We start from the raw sequence: 26895 nt of genomic DNA on the forward strand, positions 1-26895 counted from the left end.
TTTAGTCTATGGAGAGATGCAATAAGAATATTGCATAAAGTCATTAATCAAACATCTTTAGAGTATTAGGACTCCTTACACTCTGTAATAATACATCTACATCTACTCTAAAACTAAACTTAACTGAACTCCATCCAATCAGGCCTTGGAAGTCCCAATGGTACCAACTGGCTGCTGTGTCATCCTCAGCCCACAGACATCACTGGACACAGATATGGAGGGGCATATGGCCAGCTCACCACTCTCCCAGCCATATGTCAGGTTATGAGACTGGAGCCACTACTTCTCAATCTAGTAGCTCCTCAGTTTGCCTCACAAGGGCTGAGTGCACCCCGCTTGCCAACAGCACTCAGCAGACCGGATGGTCATCCATCCAAGTTCTAGCCCAGCCCGAAAGTGCTTAACTTTGGTGATCTGACAAGAACTGGTGTTACCACTGTGGCAAAGCCATTGGCTCTACATCTAAAATGGTATCCAAAATTAAAGAAACAAACTGCTATTTCCCCATATTTTATCTAACTCACAATATAATCATGCAAACTGTCAACAGATGTCTGTATGCTAGTGTTTTGTGCAGAAGATGATATTCCAGTCAACAGACAACCATGCCGATGATGATGTCAGGGCAGCTACCAAACAGGGTAGTGTTTGCTGGGTAGTCCCACACCCACAATCATTGTGTACACAGTTACAGATAGAGCATTATGGCACAGAGAAGAAGTATTCCAGTCTCTCTGCAATGGAGAGCCATAGGAATTTATTTACATTTCTGGTCAACTGCTAGACCTTGTAGCATTCATCAATTCTCTGTAGATCAACTGCAAATTGATACTGCCTTCTGGCATTGCTACTTTCTTATAGACAACCACATCATATGTAAACAGTCTTAAAGAGCTCCCAACACTTTCTACTGGATCAGTTATATACATTGTAAACAGTAACAGTCCTATCATACTTACTTGGGGTACTCCAGAAATAAACTCCACATCTGTTAATTTTGTTCTGTTAAAGAGTGATGTGTTGAGTTCCGCAAGGAAGTCTTGAACCCAGTTGCAGATCTGGTGTGATTGTTGGCAAGCTCGTATTTTTCTCTCTAAACAGCACTGCACAACAGTGTGAAATGTCTTCCTGAAGTCAATGAATACAGAATCAACCTCAGCACCATTGTATGCAGAGCTATAAATCTCATGGAGTGACAGAGTGAGCTAAGTTTTGCAAGCTATCTTGTTTGCACAATCTATGTCAATTTTTATAGAGGTGACTTCCTTTCTCTTACAAGTCATAATTCTTGAGCATAAAACATGTTCCTTAATTCTACAATAGACTGACGTCAACAATATAGGCCTATCATTATGTGCATATATACTCACTCAGAACATTTGTGGTTAATAACAAGAGTGAAATTAGGAGAACTCAGCAGTTCACAACACAGTAGTAGAATTAAACATAAATCTCATACATATTCTGTGTGTCCCAGTCCAGGGCACAGAATGGAGTTGTACTTTGTAGTAGAAAAATTCTACAGTACATTGCCAGAAGATATCTAGCAGGATACTAGATATCTCCTGATACTGAATAACAAAGCAGCCATTTCTTCTATAATTTATCAAACTATTTGCACCCACAAAAATAAATTCAGGTTAACTAATGTTCACATTTTGTTAAATTTAAGCTACATCAAAAAAAAAGTTGTTTGTTCAGTTTCAGGAAACTGGATGAAGTAAATGTTTGGCAACATTGTCCCTGACAGGCTGCTTGAATATGCATGCATGATGACCTGATTGGTTAACTTCAATGTTGAATAACACAGAAATGGTGCAATGTATCGAATTTTTTTCTTAACAGTCATTTCTCAGCTCAACCTCCCTGCAACACACAAATTTTTAGACTGTTTCTGACCCCCCCTGTATATGTATTCAAGACACTTGAACCTACACATTTCACTGTCCAATGCTGGCACAGAAGAACCATTCAGCTTATCAATTTCAGCTACATTTTTGGTAAAAAAGTGTAACTTGAGAAGCTGAAGAAATACTGAACATTCTGTATGGCCAGATGGGTCCATGGGTCCATGTGATTTATGTCAAAAAAAGAAAGTTACAGCCAACTAGCATTGCACTGCTGTTGTTGTTCAGAAGTATGATGTAATGTTCCTTCCACTCATGATAAGTGAGTCCCAGACCAGCAAAAATTTTTGCTGTTATCATTCTGTTCTACAGCTGGTGATTGCCCATATTTGTAACTACAAATACGTTTCATGAATTAGCATAAGGGTTCTGTACACACTATCATCGAAACTATATCAGGAGATAGCTGACATTTGTTTTTGTAGGCCACTGCCAAGTTTGAAAGGGAAATTTGCACAATTTCTGGTTGTGATAAATTTGTTATTGAGATTTGTATTCCTGGGCCCAGTAATAGAAGCCAGTGGCTGTATTAGAGTGAAGAAATTAGTCACATTTTTCAAAGATATTATTAAACCCAAATGTACTTATACTGTCAATGAACTTCAATTCAAATCATACTTTCCAAACTGTTGTTAGAAATTTAAAAAATGAGACAAATTCTCATTTCAAATTGCAGATCAGGTTTCTGCCCTGCAGAATGCATTATGAAAGAACTAGAGACACTTTGTAGAGCCTATTATGTTAAGCAGGAGAAATTGTGGGTTAACAAGTAGTCAGATTTGGGGAATGTAATTAACAGTTTAATCTGAATAAATTCCTACAAGAAACAGAATAAAAAATCAAGCTTGTAATAAACTAGTCAATATTTATTTGATAAAACTATAGAATTATGATACAGAATGGCTGGTCATACTTACCTCCAGGAGGTAAAATTTTTAGTACTGCTGATAAACACATCTAAAAGTACAACTACTTACCCTAGCATTACCAGGGTAAAAATGGTAGTTTACGGAAATTTTGAAGAGGGTAGGTCACTCAGCACCAGGATGAAAAGAAACCATATGCTGTCAAACAGACAAAAAGCTTCGGGAACAATGTGCAATATAGGAGTTCATACATTCATTGTCAACCCATTAATTTTAGGGTCACTTTTCATATGAATGTAGTAATTCTCCTAGCCTTTCTGACCTTTTGTCTGACTAATCAATTTTGCAAACCATTTATGTAAATTTTATTATAAAGGTCACTCGTTAGCAGTGAATTAGCTGCTTAATATGGTTGATACTATGATTTGTTTAGCTATGAAGTATATGCTGGCTGACATTGTAATTTTTTTCTAATAAGGGTATTATAAATTATCTGAAATACTGGATACACAGATAACAGATCACTACTGGTGTCTTTTTAGATTTATCCAAAGCCTTTGATGTAATTGACCATACCATACTCCTTAAGAAGTTAGCAAATAAAGGTATAAGAGGAATTGCAAACAAATGGTTAGAATCTTACCTGTCAAACAGATTTCAAAAAGTTGAAATTAATTTTGAAAAAAAGAATACAACCACCCATCGATCTACTGTCCACTCCTCTGACACAATGCCCATTAGATATGGTGTGCCACAAGGCTCAATCCTGGGACCCATACTGTTTCTGCTATACATTGATGATATAAGCACGAAGCTTGCTACAGGACATACCACACTATTTGCCGATGACACAAGTATACTAATAACGGGTACTGATACAGAGGACCACAACCAAAAAATTAAACCGCTTATGTCGTCACTTAGCAAATGGTACAACGACAACAAACTGATTATAAACATACAGAAAACAACGTACATCAACTTCAGACTCTCATCCCACAAACAAGAAATGCCTGATGTGATTCTAAATAACCAAGAGCTTATGTGTGTGGACTCTGTTAAATTTCTTGGCATATGGCTTGAAGGAAATCTTAAGTGAGAGACTCACACAAATTATATCTCAAAAAAGCTCTCAACTGTGTGTTACATTTTAAGGATACTCAAAAAATCAGTCACAAAATCTGTTCTCATACATGTATATTATGCTTACTTCCATTCTACATTACAGTATGGAATCATATGTTGGGGGAACTCACCTGGAGGTAGATATATTTTCAAAATGCAAAAAAAGGCAATATGCATAATATGTAATCTAAGACATAACGAATCATGCAGACACCATTTCAAAACAAATGGCATTATGACACTGCCCTCTGCTTACATTTATAACATTGTCTCATTTGTCAAGTCATACCTGTTAAACAATGACTGCACACTAAAATTCAATGGAGATATTCATAACTATGCAACAAGGCAGCAATCTGACCTACATATGATTCAGTCCAGAACTACCTGCTACCAAAAAAGAGTTTTAAATGTTGGGATACAAATGTATAATAATTTCCCCAATGAAATCAAAGCAACAAAGAACCCAAGAGCCTTCACATATAAGTTAAAAAAATATCTCTTGAACCATTGCTTTTACGCAGTTGATCATTTTTTTTTGAAAGGGGTTAAAAATGTAAACAATATGATAAATGTTCAATTATGTCTGAAAATTATATACTGTTCATGTCTATGAAATATACTGGATTATTATATACTATGCATGTCTATGAAATACACTGGACTACTTTACTATTACATTTGTATTGGCTGTTTGTATTTTACCATACAACATTTGTATTTACTGTTTGTTAAAGATAGCTAACTTCCTCATTGCAAAATAATGTAAAATCAATTTATTAAATATTACTTGCAAATATGTTCCCTTGATCAGTCCAATATCGTATGTACAACCTTACAATTCTATGATTTGTATTAACTGTTTTGTTTAAGATAGATAGTTTCTTTGCTACAAAATAATGTAAAAATCAATTTGTAAAAATTACTTGTAAATAGCTCTCTTGACGTATCCAATATCATATGTACAGCTGTACAATACTAAGATTGCCTGGATCAATAAAAATACAATACAATACAACAGTATATAATTTTGATCTTAAATTTAATGTTTGTAAAACTGTGCACTTTTTTGTTACAGAGATACTTAATCAACTGTGGTCAGGATTTACATGAGTTTTTATGTCTTAACTCTTAGAATGGGAGGCAGGGGATCATATTACCAACTTTAAAGCCACTATGCAGCCTGATGACTGCATTTTCAAACCGGTGAGGCAAGATGCAGCACCAGTACAATGCAGTCCACCAAGGCTAGCAACTTTGCAATGTGTGTGTGTGTGTGTGTGTTTGTGTGTGTGTGTGTGTGTGTGTGTGTGTGTTTGTGTGTGTGTAAAGATGGGTACTTTGATATCGAATGAACAAATTAATGTTATAATGATGGAGATATTCACATATCATGACCTGCACCCGAGATCACACCTTGCTGTAACTAGATCATCTCAGCACAGCATAGACCTTGCAAGGGCTACAATCAACGGAGCAGGAAAACGGTCACTGAGAACTCTAGATCCAGAGATTTATGTGGATAGTAATGAGAGTAGTAAATGATTTCCATACATTTCAGTTTATATGTTCTATCTTCTTATTTTAAATTATTATTTGTATAATATGTGGGGATTTACACTACATTGTTTATTAGTCAGTGTTTCCTATAATTATTTGAATTATAGAAAGTATACCACTAAAGCTATACCACTAAATCATTACCAGGCTACAGCAACATCTGCATGAAAAACTCCTTCAAAACACTCTGACACAAGTATAGTATATTATTATAAGTGAAATCAATTACCAGATGATTTGGGAGACATGAGATGATATGTAATCGATGTGCTTCCTGCACTTTCTCCAAATATTGTAACTCGTTCAGGATTGCCACCAAAGGCAGCTATATTCTCCTTCACCCATTGTAGAGCCAAAACCTGGTCTTTAAAACCTCTGTTTCCAGGAATTATACTATCCTGTGTGCTTAGGTAACCTGAAATTAGAGATATGTCTCATTATCTCATATTTTCCAGTCAGTGAAAGAAACTGTCTTCTAACAATTCCTTAAGTAATAATTTCTTTTGCAATAAAAAGAAACAGCACATTGATAGTAAGTAATTCCGTAAGGCATCCAGAATGAATCTGGTTTGAATCTTTCTGGGAGATTAAATCTGCATGCCAGACTGAGACTCAAAACTAGAACCTTGTCTCATTTGGGCAATGCTCTCAAAGACTAAGCTATGCAGAAACAATTCTCAATGCACCCTTACAACTCCACTTCTGGATTTAAGTCCATGTCTGGTACACAGTTTTAACCTGTCAGTAGGATTTAATTGTAAGGCATGTCTGAATACCCACAAGTGGTGTACATACCTGAAATTGAAGGTATATTTCTACTTATAATTGGTTAATAAATAGGTATTAAGGATAATTATATCAAGATGTTACAACCAAGATTTGTTTATTGAGAGGTGGGACAGGAGACAGTGCAATGTTGACACAGAGGGAGAGGGTGTTTCCTACAGTAGCACTGAGACAATATCACTGCTTGGTTGATATGATCCATCATGGATTTTTCCTTCTGTCAAATGTCTAAATATGGGACTTCTTCACATATTGGTGCAATTGAGGAGTACACTTCATTTAATTACATGATATGTGTCATGTCCAGCTTATGATTCGATCAATCCAAAAGTATCTTCCTACATCTACTCTACATCTGAATCTATGCTCTGGTACCACGCGTCGCGGAATTTGAATCCGTGGCAGATGACATGGAGGTCGAAGACCCCTTGAGGTCTCTGCACCATTGCGCCGTCTGTGTGAGGGCGCCACTGTGGAACACGTGGTCCCAGCAGCCAATAGCGGCGCCCCCGATCATGTATTTAAGTGCCTGCCTCTCACTCAGCCAGTCAGTCTAACCTTGCGTGCGTCTCTGGACATATCGCCTCACCTTAGACAGCGTATTTACTTTCTTGTTCGGTGTACGAGTGGACGTGGTTGTCTAGTTAGGTTTTCTTGTGACTCTGTTTTTTGATCTTGTTGTTGTTCGTGAAGTCCTTCATTGGTTGTATCTGTCCTCCCCCGTTTGTGTTGTTGTTAGTGGGCCACTCTATGGCTACTCCACACCTATCTTTTTGGAACAAAGTTCACCATCCTGATGGACCATTAACTCTTGGTTATGCTTTTTGGACCCCACTCTCACCTTCCAGAGCAGACGGCTCAACGTCTCCAGCACTCAGCGTTGTTTTTACGAAATTACGCTTACACCATCTGGTAAAAGCCCACCGCCCACCATGCTAATGCAGACACTGTGTCACGCCTCCCAGCAGACCCCAATCCTGCCGCGACCCTATCTTGCGGCAGGCTTCTCCACTACGTGGTCCACAGGTGGCCCTCCTATGTTACTCATCAGATGCAGTCCGATTTCAGGCCCTGGTGCCACCTGTCGCACAGGCTCTCCGTGGTCGATGATGTCCTTCTGTGGGCCATGGAGATGGATGCCCATCGGGTGGTCATCCCTCCAGATTTGCGGCTTCGCATGCTCAGTTTGTTACACCATGGACACTGGAGTATGTCCTGTATGAAAGTTTTGGCTTTTCAGCACATGTATTGGACCCGCATTGATGGTGATATTGACTGCCTGGTCCCTACATGCCATCAGGAAAGCCCCTCTCAGTCGTTTGCACCCCAGCCTGTGCTTTGTCAGCCTTGGGATCGCATCCATATCGATTTTGTGGGCCCATTTTTGGGGTCCACTTGGTTACTTATCATTGATGCCTACTCCAAATACCCATATGATGTTTGCATGACATCCACCACCATGGAGGCTACACTCCTGGCCCTGGCCCAGGTTCTTGCCATTGAGGGCCTGCCACACACGTTGGTCTCCGATAATGTCCCCCAATTCATGGCATTCTCCTTCCACGACTTCTGTCAGGCCAATGGTATCAAACATATCCATAGCCCCCCTTAGACTCTTCATCCTAGGTCATGGCGGAGAGGCTTGTCCACACTTTTAAACAACAGTTGACAAAGGCGGTTGACACATTGCCAACCACGTCGGCCCTCACCCTGTTCTTGATTCATGAGCACCTATCGCACTACACCACTTGACGGACGCAGTCCGGCAGAGCTCCTTCATGGGCGACAGCTGCAGACCCTGCTCCATTTGCTGATGCCATCCCCCTCCCGCCCCCACTCCTGGCCCTCGCAGCATTATGCCCCAGCACGTCCGTGTGGGCCCGTGGGTACAGGTGCAAGGTGGGTTCGACACCCGCCATGGTCATCATGGCCCATGGGCAGCATGTGACATCGGTGCAGACAGCGAAAGGGTTGGAGCACCGCCATCATAATCAGCTCCACCCGCATTCCCTCACGGGACTCGCAGCGCCACCTCCTCCCCTACTTCCTTCTGGTATGGACGTGGTCCTCGAGTCACCGCCCCTGCCCCCGGTTGCTGTCTCCCCGCAGGCCTGCCGCCAGCCCTCCCCACCTCCAGATGGATCAGCAGCTCCCTCCACCACCCTGGACGCTGGGTCGGCCGTCATGGATACCTCGGGCATCCCTTCCTCCCCACCAATGGCAGTTGATGAGCCCAGCTCTTCTTCTCACTGCCACCCACCTCGGCACCGTCCGGGGCATTTCCGCTCCTACGCGCAAGTTTCTGAGGGGAGGGATCTGGTACCATGCACTGTGGAATTTGAATCTGCACCAGACAGCATGGAGAACAAAGACCCCTATAGGTCTCTGCACCATCACGCTGTAAGTCGTGGTGGCGCACGCCTCCTGGCCCACATTTAGTGTGAGGGCACCACTGTGGAACACGTGGTCCCAGCAGCCAATAGCGGCACCCCCGATCATGTATTTAAGTGCCTGCCTCTTGCTCAGCCAGCCAGTCTAACCTTGCATGCATCTCTGGACATATCGCCTCATGTTAGACAGCGTATTTACTTTCTAGTTCTGTGTACGAGTGGACGTGGTTGTCTAGTTAGGTTTTCTTGTGACTCTGTTGTTTTGATCTTGTTGTTGTTCATGAGGTTCTTTGTTGGTCATGACCATCCTCTCCAGTTTGTGTTGTTGTTCGTGGGCCACTCCGTGGGTCTCGCTGCTCTTTCCGGCACATCAACCCACGACCGTTCTGGTCGCAGTAAGAAAATATACTGTGAGGTGCAAGGCAGAGGGTACATCCCATTATACTAGTTGTTAGCACTTCTTCCCATTCTAACCACGTAAGGAGCATGGGAATAATGATCGTTTGAATGCCTTTGTGTGTGCAGTAATTATTCTAATCTTATCCTCATGATCCCTATATGAACAATGCATAGAAGAGTGTGATATATTCTTAGCCACTATTTAAAGCTGGTTCTAGAAACTTTGTAAATAGACTTGCTTGAGATATTTTACACCTACCTTCCCATTCAGTTTCTTCAGTATCTGTATGATACTCTCCAATGGATCAAACAAACCTGGGACTATTTATGCTGCCCTTCTCTGTATACATTAATTATCCCCTGTTAGCCCTGTTTGGCATAGGTCCCACACACTTGAGTAATATTCTATAACTGGTCGCACAAGTGATTCGTAAGTAATCTCCTTTGTAGACTGACTGCTCTCCCCCAGCATTCTACCAATAAACTGAAGTCTAGCATCCGCTTTATCTACAACTGAGCTTCCATGATCATTCCATTTCATACCTCTACAAAGTGTTACCCCCAGGTATTTGTGTGCTTGGCCAATTCCAACGGTGACTCATCGATATTATAGTCATTGGATACTACATTTTTTTGTTTTGTGAAGAGCGTGATTTCTGAGCATTTAAAGCAAGTTGCCAATCTTTGCAGCACTTAGAAGTTTTATTGAGATCTGACTGATTATTTAAGCATCTTTTTCAAAAAGTACTTCCATGAAAAGCTGCCAAGATCAGCTGGTTGACCATTCGGAATGAGCTGAATGTTTTTGGTAACTCTATCATTAAAAGGTAACTGTTTCCAAAAGAAGGCCTAAAGAACAACCAAAATACATTTGGGACAACTAAAGATCAGCATAAACCAAAATTGCTGTAGCTCAGACAGAATCAAGAATATTAATGATTACTCTTTTCACCAATTTCACAAAAATAATTGAAAACCTATAAATAAATAGAACGAGCTTTCAACACCTAAACAAGAATGTTGAAGGGTAATGCAATTTCTGCTGAATGTGATGTCAGTTTGAATGTTAACTAAATGATACAGAAGGTTGGCAGATACACCTTGAAAGCAAAATGGTGATGCCCTATTACAGTAAAACTAATGAAGGGAATGGAAATGGTGGCTTAAACACAGAAAATAAAATGTTATACCAAATTAAAATTATGCTAATAGACTAAATAGTGTTTTAATTTTCTCAGGTGGCTGGAGAAATTATTAATGATAATTTATGCACGTGAAATACATTCTTTACAGAGACTTCATATTATACTGATATTGTAGGATAATAACACAATAGGAACTTTTGTTTTAACCATTACTACAGGCACCTATGCTTTCTGGGTTCATATTTTTCCTTCCACAGAAGAGCATATACAACAGCAGTAGTAGGCCATGAAATAATAAGCTCTCAAAACCTTTTTTGAACCAAAAACATTCAAGTATCTCTGTGTAGTGACATCAACTCTAGCTTAGTACTCTGTAACATGTAAATAACAGCAGCCACTTATTGGAGATGCAGATGAGGTAGCTGTATGAGGAATGAAACAGAAGGTATACCGATTTTAATGAAGAGAGGAAAATCATATATCAGTTTGATGTAAGGCACGACGCGAAATAGTATGGACTGCATGGGTGGCAGTGCCGAACGATTTTGGAGGGAACCGAGTTGAGTGAGTGTCAGCACTGGGGCGCAGTGACTTGCACAATCAAGGAGATAGAGTAACACAACCACAGAAGAGCTGGGTAAAAACTAAAACGCAATATCTGTAAGTGGATGCCCTTTCACAATAGGAAAGGTGGACTGCTCCTACCAGTGTGCTCTAGCAAAGACAAAATATTTCTATTGGTAAAAATTATTTTAATGTAAAGCAGGAAGTAGCAGCAAAGATTATATTAAGTCATAATTCTGCAGTTTGAGGGCTAGGAAGTCAGTAAGAATGAGTTAAGCATTCAGTTTCACAGTAAATATGGTGGCTCATGTCACAACAGTACAGAGAGATGGAAGGGCCGCAGGAATGCCATTGTTAGGACTTGGAGCTCTGGCAGCTAAAGGGAAGGATGGGCATCATGTCACCAGTTCAAATCTTATAAATAAGCTTTGCAGAATCAAGAGTGTGTGAAGTAACTTGTCCTAGGCTGTGCAGTTTTATAACTTTGAATTAAAGTTTGATTTGGATTGTGACAATGACCATCATAGACAAACGTAGTTTACTTCACAAAGCTTATTCTGCACAATAATATGGATGCTATCAGACATGGCAATGCAGCTGCTGTGCCTTCTGCTGATGGTGTACTTCTCTTCTGTGGTCAAGCAGCAGTTGATGATAACCTGTTGGTTACAATCACTACTAATTTGAATTGTGGGACTTCAGTGGGGTGGAACTGTGTAGTTCTGTGTTGTTCCTTTGGGAAAGGAATTGTGTAGGGAAGACCTGTATGGAAAAAAGATCATTATTCTCATGATGGTGTAATTGGGATTGACCAAGTTGTATCAAGATTCATTACAAATCTGAACCAGATGGGAGGTTGTACCTGTGGCAAAGCATCACAGGGAGGGGCATAACCACACATCCACCATCATAGTTGATTCTGAGTCACACAGTATGGAATCGGTGATGTTAGGAAAACTTTGTAAGAATATTTTGTAGAGACCAACATTCCTCAAGAATATATCACACTGTTATAATTGAACTTTCCCTATTTAACATGTTACAACACAGAAAACAATTATGGTACGGGGACAAAACTTGGTTGCCTTAATGTCAAGGACATGGGAAAGAGAAATAATGCAGAATCAATTCAATTGAAACACTTTTCATGTGTTGCTATGGTACATCATATCAGTACATACCAGTACCATTACTGCCAGAAATGCAGCTCAATATGGCACACCTCAGTCTCCAAAAGAATCTGAAGGCACAGGATTTCATTCCACTCATCAGAATGAAACATGTCCATATTATGCTCGCTATCTCTCTTGATACGCTGCACTTCAGATAAGCGCACATGTCAATGTTCCCCTGGTAAACCCTGTCATTCAGATAGCCCCACAACCAGAAATCACAGGGAGTGAGATCAAGTGATCATGGTGGCCAAGCATTTGGAAATGATCGGCAGGTGAACTTCACAAGTGATACGCGGTGGGACCCCATCTTGCATGAAAACTGTTCAGTTCAATGAATCTGTCTCCTGTAGGGCAGGTATGATATGCTGGTGAAGCACATCACACTAATGCTGGCCAGTCACACTGTGCATCTTTTGTCCTTGAGCGCCAACCTGTTCACAAAAGAATGAGCAAATGATGAAGACAGCCATGAAGCCACATCATATGGTGACACATTCACCAAACAGAGGAACGTCATGCCCAGTGACTGGAGGTGAAGATCCTCACACTCAGCAATGCTGTGTGTTCACCTTGCCCTGGTCCAGGGCCAGCCCTCATCAACTTCAATCCTTGTGAGAAAGTGGAGAGTGAAGTCAACACGTCGTTGTATGTCCTGTGGTGCAAGCTGCTATATGATATGGATCTTGTACAGGTACCACTTGAGAATGGTTGATAGCACCTTCCTTACAGTGGACCACAGGATGTTCAACTGTCATAAAAACAGCACGCACACAGCCTGATATTCAGGAATTGCATGCAGTGTAGTGTGCAACAGTGATTTCATCAACAACCTGTGGTTCAACTAGTCGTCAGCCTCTTCCCCAGAGCAACACCCAGTTGAGTTGATCTGAACCACTTCATCATGCTCCACACAGATGGTGGAGAAAGAGGACCCTTCTGTAATCCTTTCTGCTGGCATTATTCTCGAAGTGCAGCTACAACATTACTGTTGTTTTGATAATAGAGCTTCACCTATAATGCCCTGCTCCTTTTGTTCAAGGTCATGTTGACACAGCAACAAGTTCACTGCAACTGGTCAGGTTTGTGAGACTATGAATTATGATGACTGATCACAGCACCTAGTGGCCATAGCTGGATCTGGACAATGGCACTGTGATGCACGGAAATCATGCACCCCACACTCTGGATATTAATGCTACCAAGTTTAGTATTTGTGTGGAATTAGTTTCTGTGTTATAATGTGTTAAATAGGAAAAGTTTAATTATAGCCATCAAGTACTTGATTTTTACCAGAACTTTAGTATTTTCTTCAGTAGTGGCAAACCTTTATTTCCACATGTTAGTTTTATGCCTTTGTACAGAGATAGAATTCACAGGGTAGCAAATAATGCATTACTGTATGCACTGCAGGTAAGAGCAGGTAAGTTACAGGTTGAGAAAGTACAGAGGCTGACCATACTGCTAATGTGCAAGTAAGTCTTAGACAGTACCTGCCACACACTCCTGTAAAGCTATTGCTTACCATACCAGTCAGTCACTGTGGTCCAGATGCACTGTTGCGTAGGGATTGTCTGATTGCTTCTCCTGTTGAAATGCCAGTGTAAGAATCAATGTACTCCATCTGTCTGCATCTAAAGTAAATTCCATGTGGAAGTGTGAGAACTTTTTCTAAATGTTTGCACAACACGTATCTGAGGTAGGACATGGGTTCAGCCTCATATTCATCTAGTGGGATGTGGAAAACAGCCTACACTTACATCGAGGCTGGCCAACACACCAGCCCACATCAACCACTGTGGCAACACTGCCCAGATGGTGCTTGTAATCACAAGCATCTTCTGATGAGGCCATGGCAGACTTTTGCATATTAGGCAGCCCAGGTCCAGTCTGAGTAAGTTGTAATTTGATCAGTGAAGTTTGTGCCAACAAATGTATCAGTTTCTTGTTTTTACATTCTGAACTCCAGTTGTTACTGGAGGAACTCTGATACAGAATAAACGGTACTTGGCTTCAATTTGTTGCTCTGTATAGCTTGTACTGTTCCAAACCATATCACAAATTATCAAATAAGTTGGGGAGAGTCCCCACTGGTTTCATATGCAGCTCAAGTTTAAAAAAACTTTGATAACTGAATTACAAAAGCCTCACTAAATGGTACAACTGCCTACAATGTCATACTTGAAGGAGAAGAAGCAGTTCCATTACTAAAATCCAACAATAACAGCCAAGAGAGTAGTACCTGGCCAAATGTAAGTTTAAATTACAAGAAAACAACACTTCCTCACACAGTCACAAATAACGGTTCAGTAAGATCACTTGCAAAGAATTTAATGGAAGGGGAGGGGGGGGGGGGGGGTGATGAAAAACATTTACAGAGCACATGATCCAAAACAGAACATTAATGAAACTCCTTGGCAGATTAAAACTGTGTGCTGGACCAAGATTCAAACTTGGGTCCTTTGCCTTTTGTGAGTAAGAGCTCTACCAATGCTGCCCTCGTAGCTTTATTTCTATGAGTACCTCAGTCATACTTTCAAAACTTCACAGAAGTTTTCCTGTGAAACTAGCAGGACTAGCAGATGTGGAAGAAAGGATATTGCAGAGAAATGGCTCAGCCACAGCATGGGGGATGTTTCCAGAATGAATTTCAGCCTCAGGCTATGACTAAGCCATGTTTCTGCAAAGTTATTTCTTTCAGGAACGCTAGTTCTGCAAGTTTCACAAGAGAACTTCTGTGAAGTTTGGAAACTAAGAGATGAGTTACTGGTGGAAGTAAATCTGTGCGGGTGGGTCATGAGCCATTCTTGGGTAACTCAGTCGGCAGAGCACCTGTCCACAAAGTGCAAAGGTCCTGAGCTTGAGTCTCAGTCTGACACACAGTTTTAACCTGCCAATAAATTTCATATCAGTGCACACTCTGCTGCACAGTGGAAATTTCATTCCTGCATATTAATTCAGAAACAAATTACTATAATACTACCTGTTGCTTATTCTCAGTGAAATTAATTTCCACAATTATGTATAAACACATAAGGAAATAAAACTTTTCCTACCAAGTGGTAGAAGATACTTGTACAAAGTAATATGTAACTTAAGTGCTACACTGAAGAAGTGGCTCCCTTAACTCTCAAGTAGTTCCATTTGCTCCATCACTTTCATATTTTTAATGAGTTCCACAATCTAGGGTTTATGTGAGCAGACAGTTTTAACTTAAGACAGACATGCTTGAATCTAAACATAAATAGAGGAAAATGAATATTATCACCTGCAAACAAATTGTTGTACATCAAAGATAAGACTTGTTGAAACTACATTAAAAACAAATTCTAAAAACCAAGTACTACACGTAAAATTTTTAATAAAAAATGGCGGGAGAGAAATCCAATACCGAAATATCACAAGGTAGGAGAAGTGGACAAATAATAGGTCAGTGAAAAATCAGTGTTCAGTTACAGTGTCTAATAACAACCTATATGACCCTCTGTGAAGGATATAAGTGGAACTGGGCCATTTTTTCCACAATGCAAGAAGGTGTCTAACAGCATTTCAACAATCTGGATGTGACTTGTGGTAAATGCATAACTGGGATAACTTGTTTGCAAATTAAACACTTTGTTTCTAACAAACAGGACTCCAGTCCAATCTTAGATAAACAAATGCTACGAGAATCGGAAGGAATCATTTCCTTACCACATATGGCAAGCAGCTCTCTACCGTTAATGGCAACAGACATTCATGTCCTTTGGGGAACTGACTGATATATGACCTGAAGCAATTGGAGATATCTGGCCAACTACATCCCAACACTCCCCCCCCCCCCCCTTTCCAGAGAACTAAGTTAATTTCCCCTGAGGTGAACACAGGACTTTGGCTTTAGGGGGGGGGGGGGGGGGGAGGAGGGGCTGAGCTAATAGGAATTTTGTATAGCCAATTTATCTAGAGTAAATGAAGGTGTTTTCTTAATCTGTTATAATACCAACTACCAAATTTGCTTGATTATAAGACAAGGCTTTTTCCCAAATTTGTCATTCAAAAAATATGGGGTCATCTTATATTCACAGATTAAACTACTGCTGCTGAGGTCAATGTTTTTACATTTTTTAATACATTAATATAATATGACTTGTCCTACATTTATAGATGAAGCCTCGGCTACAAAGGTTTCATAAAAATTTATTTTAAACAATCCCAAAGGGTAGGGCATATCAAACAATTCTTGCATTTGAATATTTCAAGATTTCCCTACACGCTGAAGTGCTCAATAGAGTATCAGCCTTCATTGAACAATCACATGATATTTGATTTATGGTGCTAGTGCAAGGGACATGTGAGAGGGGCACAGTCTATGTGAGAAACTATGAACTAGCCACTACAACAATCTAATAATCCACTTAAAAATTGACAATTTTGAGAAACATAGGATGAAATAACATTAAATTCAATCAACTTGCAAACTTTTTTGTATCTGAACAGGCCTGCAATAAAAGTTCTCATAAATATATGGATACTGTGCACATACATTTACGCTGCTTTTTAAGTAAAGATAACTTCGAAGGCAAAAATCTTGTCCTTCAAAAAACATTACTTGATTCTGAACCAAAGTCAATATTTTACTTGGTTATGAGAAAGTAATGATTTACCAAGGTGAAGTAAATGAGAAATTTGGTCTCCGTGCATGAATTAGAATACTGGAGAAAATTGTTACAAGCTTTTTAATCAGATTTAGAACAAGATTATGGCTTTCAGATGAAATGAGACAAAAAATTAACACAGAATGAAATGTTTAACAAATGAAAAAAATGATACTAAATAAACTGAGATTGTTGTCATGATAACAAAATACAGCAAAAAGACCCATTCTGGAGATAGTACCAACAGACGCCACTACATTGCAGGATGGGTGAAAGTTTAAGAATTGGACTGAATAGTGATTGCTATTTTTTATTTCTGTATTAGTTGCTGTTGTTCATATGACCTGCACCCTTGAAGATAGTGCTATCTATGTTTCACTGTTTCTCAAGCACAGCAATAGAGAAAGTTGGAAGGGGAACAGTACCCGGCAGGTTTGAGAACTACAATGAGTTCAGGGAGGAGAGTGTTGAACAGGAAGACATTTCGTCATGCAGCCAAAGATGGGTAGGTATTCTGTGTACACTGGCTTTTTATGAACATCTACCATGTTTAAACTGCAGTTTGCCTGAATCTGTTTGCACTCAGAATCAAACTGACTTTAAAATTGAACAAATACTCAATCATAACGTACATGTTTGCAGGCAGCACTGAAATTCTAGATGTGCACCAGTGATGTACTTACATGTTTTATGCAGCAGTGTTGTTGACGCTCACCGGGAGGTATGAAAGGAACAATTGGGGTTGTGTGAGCTGCTGGCTCTACACAGCCAATGGGAGAACAGTGGGCAGATGATGTGTTTGGAAGCAAGTGTCATTGTAACATTCTCATGTCACAATATAAGCAAAATCAGCTATGTGTTCAGAGAAAAACAGCTGTGTTCTCATATCCCACAATAATCACAACCTCAGAAATAACAACATATTCAGAAGAAACACCCAAATATTTGTGACAATCGACACATAAGATTCACAGTTTTCTTTTGAAGGATGATGCCCATGATGATGATGATGATGACTGATACCACAGATAACAGGCTAAGTAAACAAAAAAGACAGTGCAAGTAAAAATTAATGCAAACAATTTCTTTTTGTTTATTTTATTTCTCCATGTATTATCAAAATGTATGCAATAAAAAAATAGAATAAATTTAGAAGAGGTGTAATGTTAACTTTTTAGATAGATCCCTTACATGAATAAAAGATTGTATTTTTGATTAGTCAGAATGTATTAAAGTCTCAAAGAGCCTCATTAAAAAAAAAAAAAAAAAAAGAAAAAAAAAAAAGTGAGTCATCTTATATTCAGGGTTGTCTTATGTTCAGGTAAATATGGTACAATAATGAGAAAATTTTTGAGATTGTTAAGTCTGAAAGCTACGTTGCGAAGAATTTTTCTTTCTTTTCGATATTAAAGAAAAACAGATGTAGTTCTGGGGGGGCAGCAGCCCCATAGCCCTTACCCCATCTGCTCCCCACCCCAACCGTCCCTCACCCCAAACCCACATCTTCCCCACCCCCTGGACTGAAATTCATTGTTTTAAGGGGGGAAATTAGACAGTCTAGAAGAAAACCTAAAATTTCAAATAGATGACACAGCAAGTAAGCAAATATATCTTGAAAGCAAAAGTCTGATATTACATTACAGCAGAACAAATAAATGAACACAGAAAGCTGAATGCTATAACACATTACTTATTTTGTTAATACATTGGTGGTTTTTTCTTCCAGGAGGCTGAAAATACTGTTAATGAAATTTTATGGTAATGAGATATTATTTGCAGAGACTTAATAGCAAAATTTTATCATAAAGTGCCTATCAAAGAAAAGTAGTTATCTGACAACTTTTCTACAGTTAGTTCTGTTTTAGAAGCTGCCAGAAGATGGCACCCCTTCTGTAACATTAATTTCTATTAGTCTGCATCAGGCTCTGACACTTGTATTTACATAATGCACATATAAAAATCAAAATGATGTTTTCCTTTCTCATTTATGAATAAACATAGTATATGAATCTTCAGTTTCTTATATTCTGTTCAATTGAATAGAATATATGGCAAAATCATCTAGAGTTTTTAATCAGTAACAAGCATTGTTCTAGTAATAATAATCTTAGCTATGTATTTTTCTCTAATCTGAATAACATGCCTTAAAGTACAGAAAGAAGTTAAAGTTAACTGCATCTCTAAAGCTCACCAATTGCTGCCAACCTGTAGTTGATTGTCACAAGTATTACATCATCTGCCTCCATGATGTAGTCTGGTGCATACATTAGATCATTTCCAGAACCAGATTTGAAAGACCCGCCATGTATCCAAACTAAAACAGCAGCATCTATATTATCAGTTTCTTGAGGTAGCTATCAAGAGAAAAAAATCAGTCCAAAATAATGCTCACTTTTATTCTTTGAGGTTATAAAATTATTATTACTGAACTACACCATATGCATCTGGAATGGGGAGAAACTCTAACTTGTGGTACAATTGTAAGTATTCTCTACCACACATTTCATGTTGTTTGCAGATTATGTACATACACTCCTGGAAATTGAAATAAGAACACCGTGAATTGATTGTCCCAGAAAGGGGAAACTTTATTGACACATTCCTGGGGTCAGATACATCACATGATCACACTGACAGAACCACAGGCACATAGACACAGGCAACAGAGCATGCACAATGTCGGCACTAGTACAGTGTATATCCACCTTTCGCAGCAATGCAGGCTGCTATTCTCCCATGGAGATGATCGTAGAGATGCTGGATGTAGTCTTGTGGAACGGCTTGCCATGCCATTTCCACCTGGCGCCTCATTTGGACCAGCGTTCGTGCTGGATGTGCAGACCGCGTGAGACGACGCTTCATCCAGTCCCAAACATGCTCAATGGGGGACAGATCAGGAGATCTTGCTGGCCAGGGTAGTTGACTTACACCTTCTAGAGCACGTTGGGTGGCACGGGATACATGCAGATGTGCATTGTCCTGTTGGAACAGCAAGTTCCCTTGCCGGTCTAGGAATGGTAGAACGATGGGTTCGATGACGGTTTGGAGGTACCGTGCACTATTCAGTGTCCCCTCGACGATCACCAGTGGTGTACGGCCAGTGTAGGAGATCGCTCCCCACACCATGATGCCGGGTGTTGGCCCTGTGTGCCTCGGTCATATGCAGTCCTGATTGTGGCGCTCACCTGCATGGCGCCAAACACGCATACGACCATCATTGGCACCAAGGCAGAAGCGACTCTCATCGCTGAAGACGACACGTCTCCATTCGTCCCTCCATTCATGCCTGTTGCGACACCACTGGAGGCGGGCTGCACAATGTTGGGGCGTGAGCGGAAGACGGCCTAACGGTGTGCGGGACCGTAGCCCAGCTTCATGGAGACGGTTGCGAATGGTCCTCGCCGATACCCCAGGAGCAACAGTGTCCCTAATTTGCTGGGAAGTGGCGCTGCGGTCCCCTACGGCACTGCGTAGGATCCTACGGTCTTGGCGTGCATCCGTGCGTCGCTGTGGTCCGGTCCCAGGTCGACGGGCACATGCACCTTCCGCCGACCACTGGCGACAACATCGATGTACTGTGGAGACATCACACCCCACGTGTTGAGCAATTCGGCGGTACGTCCACCCGGCCTCCCGCATGCCCACTATACGCCCTCGCTCAAAGTCCGTCAACTGCACATACGGTTCACGTCCACGCTGTCGCGGCATGCTACCAGTGTTAAAGACTGCGATGGAGCTCCGTATGCCACGGCAAACTGGCTGACACTGACGGCGGCGGTACACAAATGCTGCGCAGCTAGCACCATTCGACGGCCAACACCGCGGTTCCTGGTGTGTCCGCTGTGCCGTGCGTGTGATCATTGCTTGTACAGCCCTCTCGCAGTGTCCGGAGCAAGTATGGTGGGTCTGACACACCGGTGTCAATGTGTTCTTTTTTCCATTTCCAGGAGTGTAGATAAAGATGTATGCTTTAGAAGAGCTGAACCTTCATGTCCACAAAATTAATGAAGGCATGCAGCATGATAACGATATTATTTTATATATTCTTGTCAGTACTTACATTCAGTAGGTGAAATTTCAGTGCTGCTGACAGGTATCCATAACTGCAGATACTCTATCCTAACTTTTGGAACTAATAGACCCTTGCTTGGGGGGGAAGAGGAATATAGGATAGGGAACATTAAAAAGGCGGAGCAGGCCACTCAGACCATTGGATGAGAGGGTCCAACCTGTTATGAGGGCAAGCGGTGACAAAGGTGAAGTTGGGTGGGGTGCATCAGAGAGAGTAGGTGGTCAAAGATAGCACATTGGTAACCACTGTGTCAGCTTCAGTCCAGAAATGTTGAGGAGTAAAATATTGACTAAAAGGATGAGAAAGAAATATTGGAATTAAAAACAAGAGGTAAAAAAAGGGGTGCTGAGACGGTTCTTCCATTTCCTCTGTGTGAACAAAAATACTAGCTGCATATTCAGTACATGTTGAGAGTTTAGCGAATAACATGTATATCTGGATGTCTGTGGCTACACAAAGAATGAACACGGCAAAACATTTCAAGTCCATGAACAAGGCATAATCTGCTACACTGCTATGAAAAATCCAGCCAGAGTCAACCAACAAACATAGTCCAAAAAAACTGAATAATGGAACAGGCTTATATCTGGTTTGTACTAAACAGCTTAACTTTCAATTTTATAAAGACATATATTATGCATTTTCCAGCAAATAAAAGTGACTTACAGGTAACAGAAGTAGCAATCAAGGAGTACATACTGGATAGGGCTCCATGTATGAAGGTCCTAAGCATCCATATGGACAATAACCAGAAGTGCTACCAACACCTGGATAGGCTACCCAAAAAGCTTTGTTCTACCTGTTTTTTTTTTTTTTTTTTCGAAACCTCTCTGATAATGTTGACTACTAAATTAGATTCCTAGCGTACTTTGTATTCTTCCACTCAATATGGACATGATGGAATAGAATTCATTGTGAATAGGAAGGTAGGACTGATAGTGAGTTACTGTGAACAGTTCAATGATAAGGTTGTTCTCTTCAGAATTGAAACCAAACAACAATAACAATAATTCAATATATGCTAAAGTTGCTATCAGAGGATGAAGAGGTAGAGAAACTACATGAGGAATCAAACAGGTAATTCATTACATAAATGGACAGGAAAATCTAATAGTCATGGATGTTTGGAATGTGGTTGTAGGAAAGGGAGTAGGAGAAAGGGTTATGGAAGCATATGAAATTGCTTGTAGGAATGAGAGAGCTGGAAGACTAATTGAGGTCTGCATCAAATATCAGTAAGGAATAGGAAACACTCTGTTCAAGAATCACAAGAGAAGGAGGTATACTTGGAAGGTGCCAGGGTATACAGGAAGATTCCAGTTAGATTACATTATAGTCAGGCAGATATTCTGAAATCAGATATTGGATTATGAAGCACACCCAAGAACAAATATAGACTCAAACCACAATTTAGTAAAGATTAAGAATAGGCTGGAGTTCAGAAGACTAGACAGGAAGAATGAATGCACATAGAATGAGTTATGGAAGTACTAAGGAAGGAAGAGATAAGCATGAAGTTCTCTGAGGCTGTAAATACTGCAATAGTGAACAGCTCAGTAGAAAATTCAGTGGAAGAGGGAGGGACATATCTAAATTGGTAGTCACAGAAGTGGGAAAAAATTTAGGTACAAGGAAGTTAACTGTGAAGAAACCATGAATAACAGAAGAAACATTTCAGTTGATCGACAAAAGAAGGAAGTATAAAAATATTAAAAGAAATTCAGGAATACAGAAATACAAGTCACTTAGGAATGAAATAAGCAGGAAGTGCAGGGGAAGTAATGGCTGCATGAAAATTGTGAAGAAATGAAAAAAGAAATGATTGTCGGAAAGATTGACTCAGAATAAAGAAAAGTCAAAACAACTGTCAGTGAAATTAAAAGCTGAAGCAGTAACATTAATAATGCAATGACAGATCCACTGTTAAATGCAGAGGAGTGAGTGGATAGGTGAAAAGAGTAAACTGAAGGTCTCTATGAGGGGACACCTTGTCTCATGATGCAACAGAAGAAGAAACAGGAGGTGACAGGAATGAGATAGAGGATCCAGAATTAGAATCATAGCTTAAAAGACCTATGGATGACTTAAGATCAAATAAGCCAGATCAGATAGTTAACATTCCATCAGAATTTCTAAAATCATTGGGGCAAGTAGCAACAAAATGACTAGTCATGCTAGTGTGTAGGATGTATGACTCTGATGGTGTACCAACTAACAACGGAAACTCCAGGCAGGAATATCAGCAATGCAGGAAGAGACAGACTGCTATTTACCATAAAGAAGACACGTTAAGTTGTAAACAAACACAATTAAAAGACACTTACATAAAGCTTTTGCCCACAGCCTCCATCACCAAAAGAGAAACACACACCATTTGTACACACAAGCAGCACACATGACCAACATCTCCAGTATCTTGTGCCGGAATGCAACTATCACTTGATATGGAAGCTGCACTCTGGAAGGAGTGGGGGTGGGGAAGGGATAGTAGTGTATGGGTGGGGAGAGGGATGAATGGTGTCTGGTGGAGTGTGCAGTGACTACAGTGCCAAGTGCAGCATCAGGCGGTTGCAGGGCAGGGAGTGGGGAAAAAAGGAGCAAAAAGGGAGAGGAGTGAGGAAAGATGGGTGGGTTCCTTGGCAGAGGGCATCAAACAAACAGGGTTGGATACGAGAATAGGGAGGAGATGATAGCACAGAGGGAGTGGAAAATGTTGGGTGAAGGGTGAGGTGACAGAATGTTATCACAGTTTGAGGCTGGGATAATTACAGTAGTGCAGAAGGTGTTGTAAGGATAACTCCTATTTGTGCAGTTCAGAAAAGCTGGTGATGGAGGGAAGAATCAAGATGGCTTGGGCAGTGAAGCAGCTATTGAAATCAAGTAAGATATGTCCAGCTGCATGTTGAGCCACAGTATGTTCTACTTTGCCCTTGGCCACAGTTTGACAGTGGCTGTTCATCCTGGTGGACAGCTGGTTGGTAGTCATACAGATATAAAAAGCAATGCAATGTTTGCAGCAGAGCTGCTAAATGACATGGCTGCTTTCACAGGTGGTCCAGCCCCTGACATAATAGGATAAACCTGTGACAGAACTTGAATAGGACGTGCTGAGTGGGTGGACTGGTCAGGTCTTGCACCTGGGTCTTCCACAGGGATATGATCCTTGTGGAAAGGGGTTGGTAATGGGAGTGGCGTAATTGTGGACTAGGATATTGTGGAGGTTGACTGGGTGACAGAACACTACTTTGTCAGGGGTGGGAAATATCTTGGATAGGATGTCCCTCATTTCAGGGCATGATGATAGGTAATCAAAGCCCTGGCCTCCAGGGTGATAATGTGTAACAAAGAGGACATTCCTTTGTGGCTGGTGCTCGAGGGTGGTGGGAGGACTGGGAGTGTGAGGTGAAATGGAATGAAGATCTGTTTGTGGACTAGGTCAGGGGAATAGTGGCTGTCTGTGAAGGCCTTTGTGAGACCTTCAGCATACTGAGCACGGGGGTTCTTGTCACTGCAGATATACCATCCCTGAGTATCCAGGCTGTATGAGAGGGATTTGTTGGTGTGAAAGGGATGACAGCTGTCGAAATGCAGGTAATGTTAGTGGTTGGTGAGTTTAATGTGGACAGAGGTGTGGATGGAGCCATCAGAAAGGAGGAGGTCAACATCTAGGAAGGTGGAGGACCACGTGAAGTGGTTAGGAGAGAAGACGTCGAGGATGTGAAAGAAAAAAAATAGGGTGTCTTGGCCCTTAGTCCAGATTATGAAGATATCATTAATGAACCTGAACCAGACTAGTGTTTAGGGAGGCTAGGAAGGTCTCTCCTAGATGGCCCATAAAAAGGTTATCAGAGAAGTCTGCCATACAGGTGCCCATGGCTGTGCTGTGGATTTTTTTATATATTTTCCCTTCAAAGGAGAAGTAGTTGTGGGTTATGATAAAGTTAGTAAGAGGTAGAATGAGATAGTGGGTTTGGAGTCTGACAGACATTGGGAAAGGTAGTGTTCAACAGTGGTAAGACTATGGGCATTAGGGTTGTTGGTGTACAGGGAGGCGGCATCAACAGTGACGAGCAGGGATCCAGGAGGTAAAGAAGTGGGGATGGTGGAGAGTCGGTGAAGGAAGTGGTCAGTGTCTCTGACATGGGAGGCTAGATTATGGGCAACTGGTTGGAGATGTTGGTCAATGAGGACTGAAATTCTTTCAGTGGGGCCACAACAACCAGCCACAACAGGGTTCCAGGATTGTTAGGTTTGTGGATTTTCAGAAGTGTGTACAAGGTGGGTTTGTGGGGTGTCATAGGGTTGAGGAGGGAAATGGCTTCAGGAAAGAGATTCTGGGAAGGGCTTTACCACAGGCTTTAAGCAGGGATTGGAGCTTGTATTGGGATTCTGGGATGGGATCATTCTGGCAGAGTTTATAGGTGGAGCAGTCAGATAACTGGCAGAGGCCATCATAACAACAGTGGTGGAACCTTTGACTACAGGTAGATGATTAGGTTAGGATTTGTTTTGAGGTTGTATATGGATATTCCCTATTCTATGAATCAAGAATCACAATGACTACCTGGCAGAAGGCCTCCACTAATCATCTCACTCCTCCCCCATAAATGGCTCCTCTCCTTTTTTGCTCCTTTTTCCCCACCTCCCTGCCCCACAACCTCCTGATGCTGCACTTATTGGCACTGTAGTCACTGCACACTCCACCAGACAGCATTCAACTCTCTCCCCACCCATACACTACTATTTCTTCCCCATCCCCATTCCCTCCAGACTGCTGCTTGCATATCAAGTGATAGTTGCATTCCAGCCCACGATGCTGGAGTTGGTGGTCGGGTGAGCATGAGGTGTACTTGCTTGTGTGTAAAAATGGTGTGTGTTTTTCTTTTGCTGATGAAGGCTGTTGCCAAAAGCTTTATGTAAGTGTCTTTTAAATGTGCCTGCCTGCAACTTAACATGTCTTCTTTATAGTAAGAAGCAGTCTGTCTTTTCCTACATTGTTGACGTACCATCTGACTTCCAGAAACACATCATCCCCATAATTCCAAAGACTACAAGAGCTGACAAGTGTGAGAATTATCACACATTCAGCTTAACAGCTCATGCATCTCAGTTACTAACAAAAAACATACAGAAGAATGGAAAAGAAAACTCAGGATCTGTTAGATGACAATCAGGTTGGCTTTAGGAAAGCTAAATGCACCTGAGAGGCACCTGATGTTGCAGTTGATAACAGATGCAAGACTAAAGAAAAATCAACAGATGTTCATAGGATTTGTTGACCTGGAAAAAGTGTTCTACAATGCAAAATTGTTCGAGATGTTCAAAATTCTGAGAAAAATAGGGGTAAGCTACAAATAAATTTGGATAATGCACAGTATATACAAAAACCAACAAGGACTAATAATATTGATAGACAAAGAATGAAGTGCTCAGATTAAAATAGTTTAAGACATGGATGTAGACTTTTGTCCCTACTGTGCAACCTATACATCAAAGAAACAATGATGGAAACAGGAGAAAGGTTCAAGTGTGAAATGATATCACTGATAAGATTCACTGATGACATTGCTATCCTCAGTAAAAATGAAGAAGAATCATAGGTGCTGTTGACTGGAATGAACAGTATAAAGCATACATAATATGGACTTAAGAGTAAATCGAGAAAAGACAAAAGTAATAATAAGTATCTGAAATGAAACCAATGAGAGACCTAACATCAGAATTGGGGATCACAGAGTAGATGAAGTTAACGAATTTTGCTACCTATGCAGCATAATAACCCATGAAGGTTTGAGCAAGGATGACATAAAAACAGACAACCACTTACAAAAAGGGCATTCCTGGCCAAGAGAAGTCAACTAACATCAAACATATGTTTTAATTTGAGGAAGAAATTTCTGAGAACATATGTTTGGAGTACAGCATTAGATGGTAGTAAAACATGGACTATAGGAAAACTGGAACATAAGATAATCGAAGCATTTGAGATGTGGGGCTATAGAAGGCAAATGAGGTGGACTGATAAGGTAAGGAATGAGGAGATTCTCTGCAGAAACAGCGAGGAAAGGAATATATTGAAACCACTGATGAGAAGAATGGGCAGGATGATAGGACATGCATTAAGAAATCACAGAATAACTTCCATGATACTAGAGGGAGTTGTAGAGGTTAAAAACTGTAGAGGAAAACAGAGCCTGGAATACATCCAGCAAATAATAGAAGATGGTTGCAGTTGCTACTCTGAGATGAAAAGTTTGGCCCAGGAGAGAAATTTG

The 26895-nt window shown here is 40.7% G+C and overlaps 1 protein-coding gene across 1 annotated transcript in view; it reads right to left on the reverse strand.

The window, feature by feature from the left end:
• Nucleotides 1–26895, reverse strand: part of LOC126188210 (cholinesterase 1-like) — a 174930-nt gene that overhangs the window by 100409 nt on the left and 47626 nt on the right. Inside the window, exons 4-5 of the mRNA XM_049929760.1 lie at nt 18740–18902; nt 5688–5873 (exon numbers count right to left, since the gene is read on the reverse strand). Coding sequence (XP_049785717.1) covers nt 5688–5873; nt 18740–18902 — 349 coding nt within the window. The remainder of the gene's footprint in view (nt 1–5687; nt 5874–18739; nt 18903–26895) is intronic.

The sequence above is a fragment of the Schistocerca cancellata genome, chromosome 5 (genome assembly GCF_023864275.1).
Source record: "Schistocerca cancellata isolate TAMUIC-IGC-003103 chromosome 5, iqSchCanc2.1, whole genome shotgun sequence".
In the NCBI taxonomy this organism is placed as follows: Eukaryota; Metazoa; Arthropoda; class Insecta; order Orthoptera; family Acrididae; genus Schistocerca; species Schistocerca cancellata.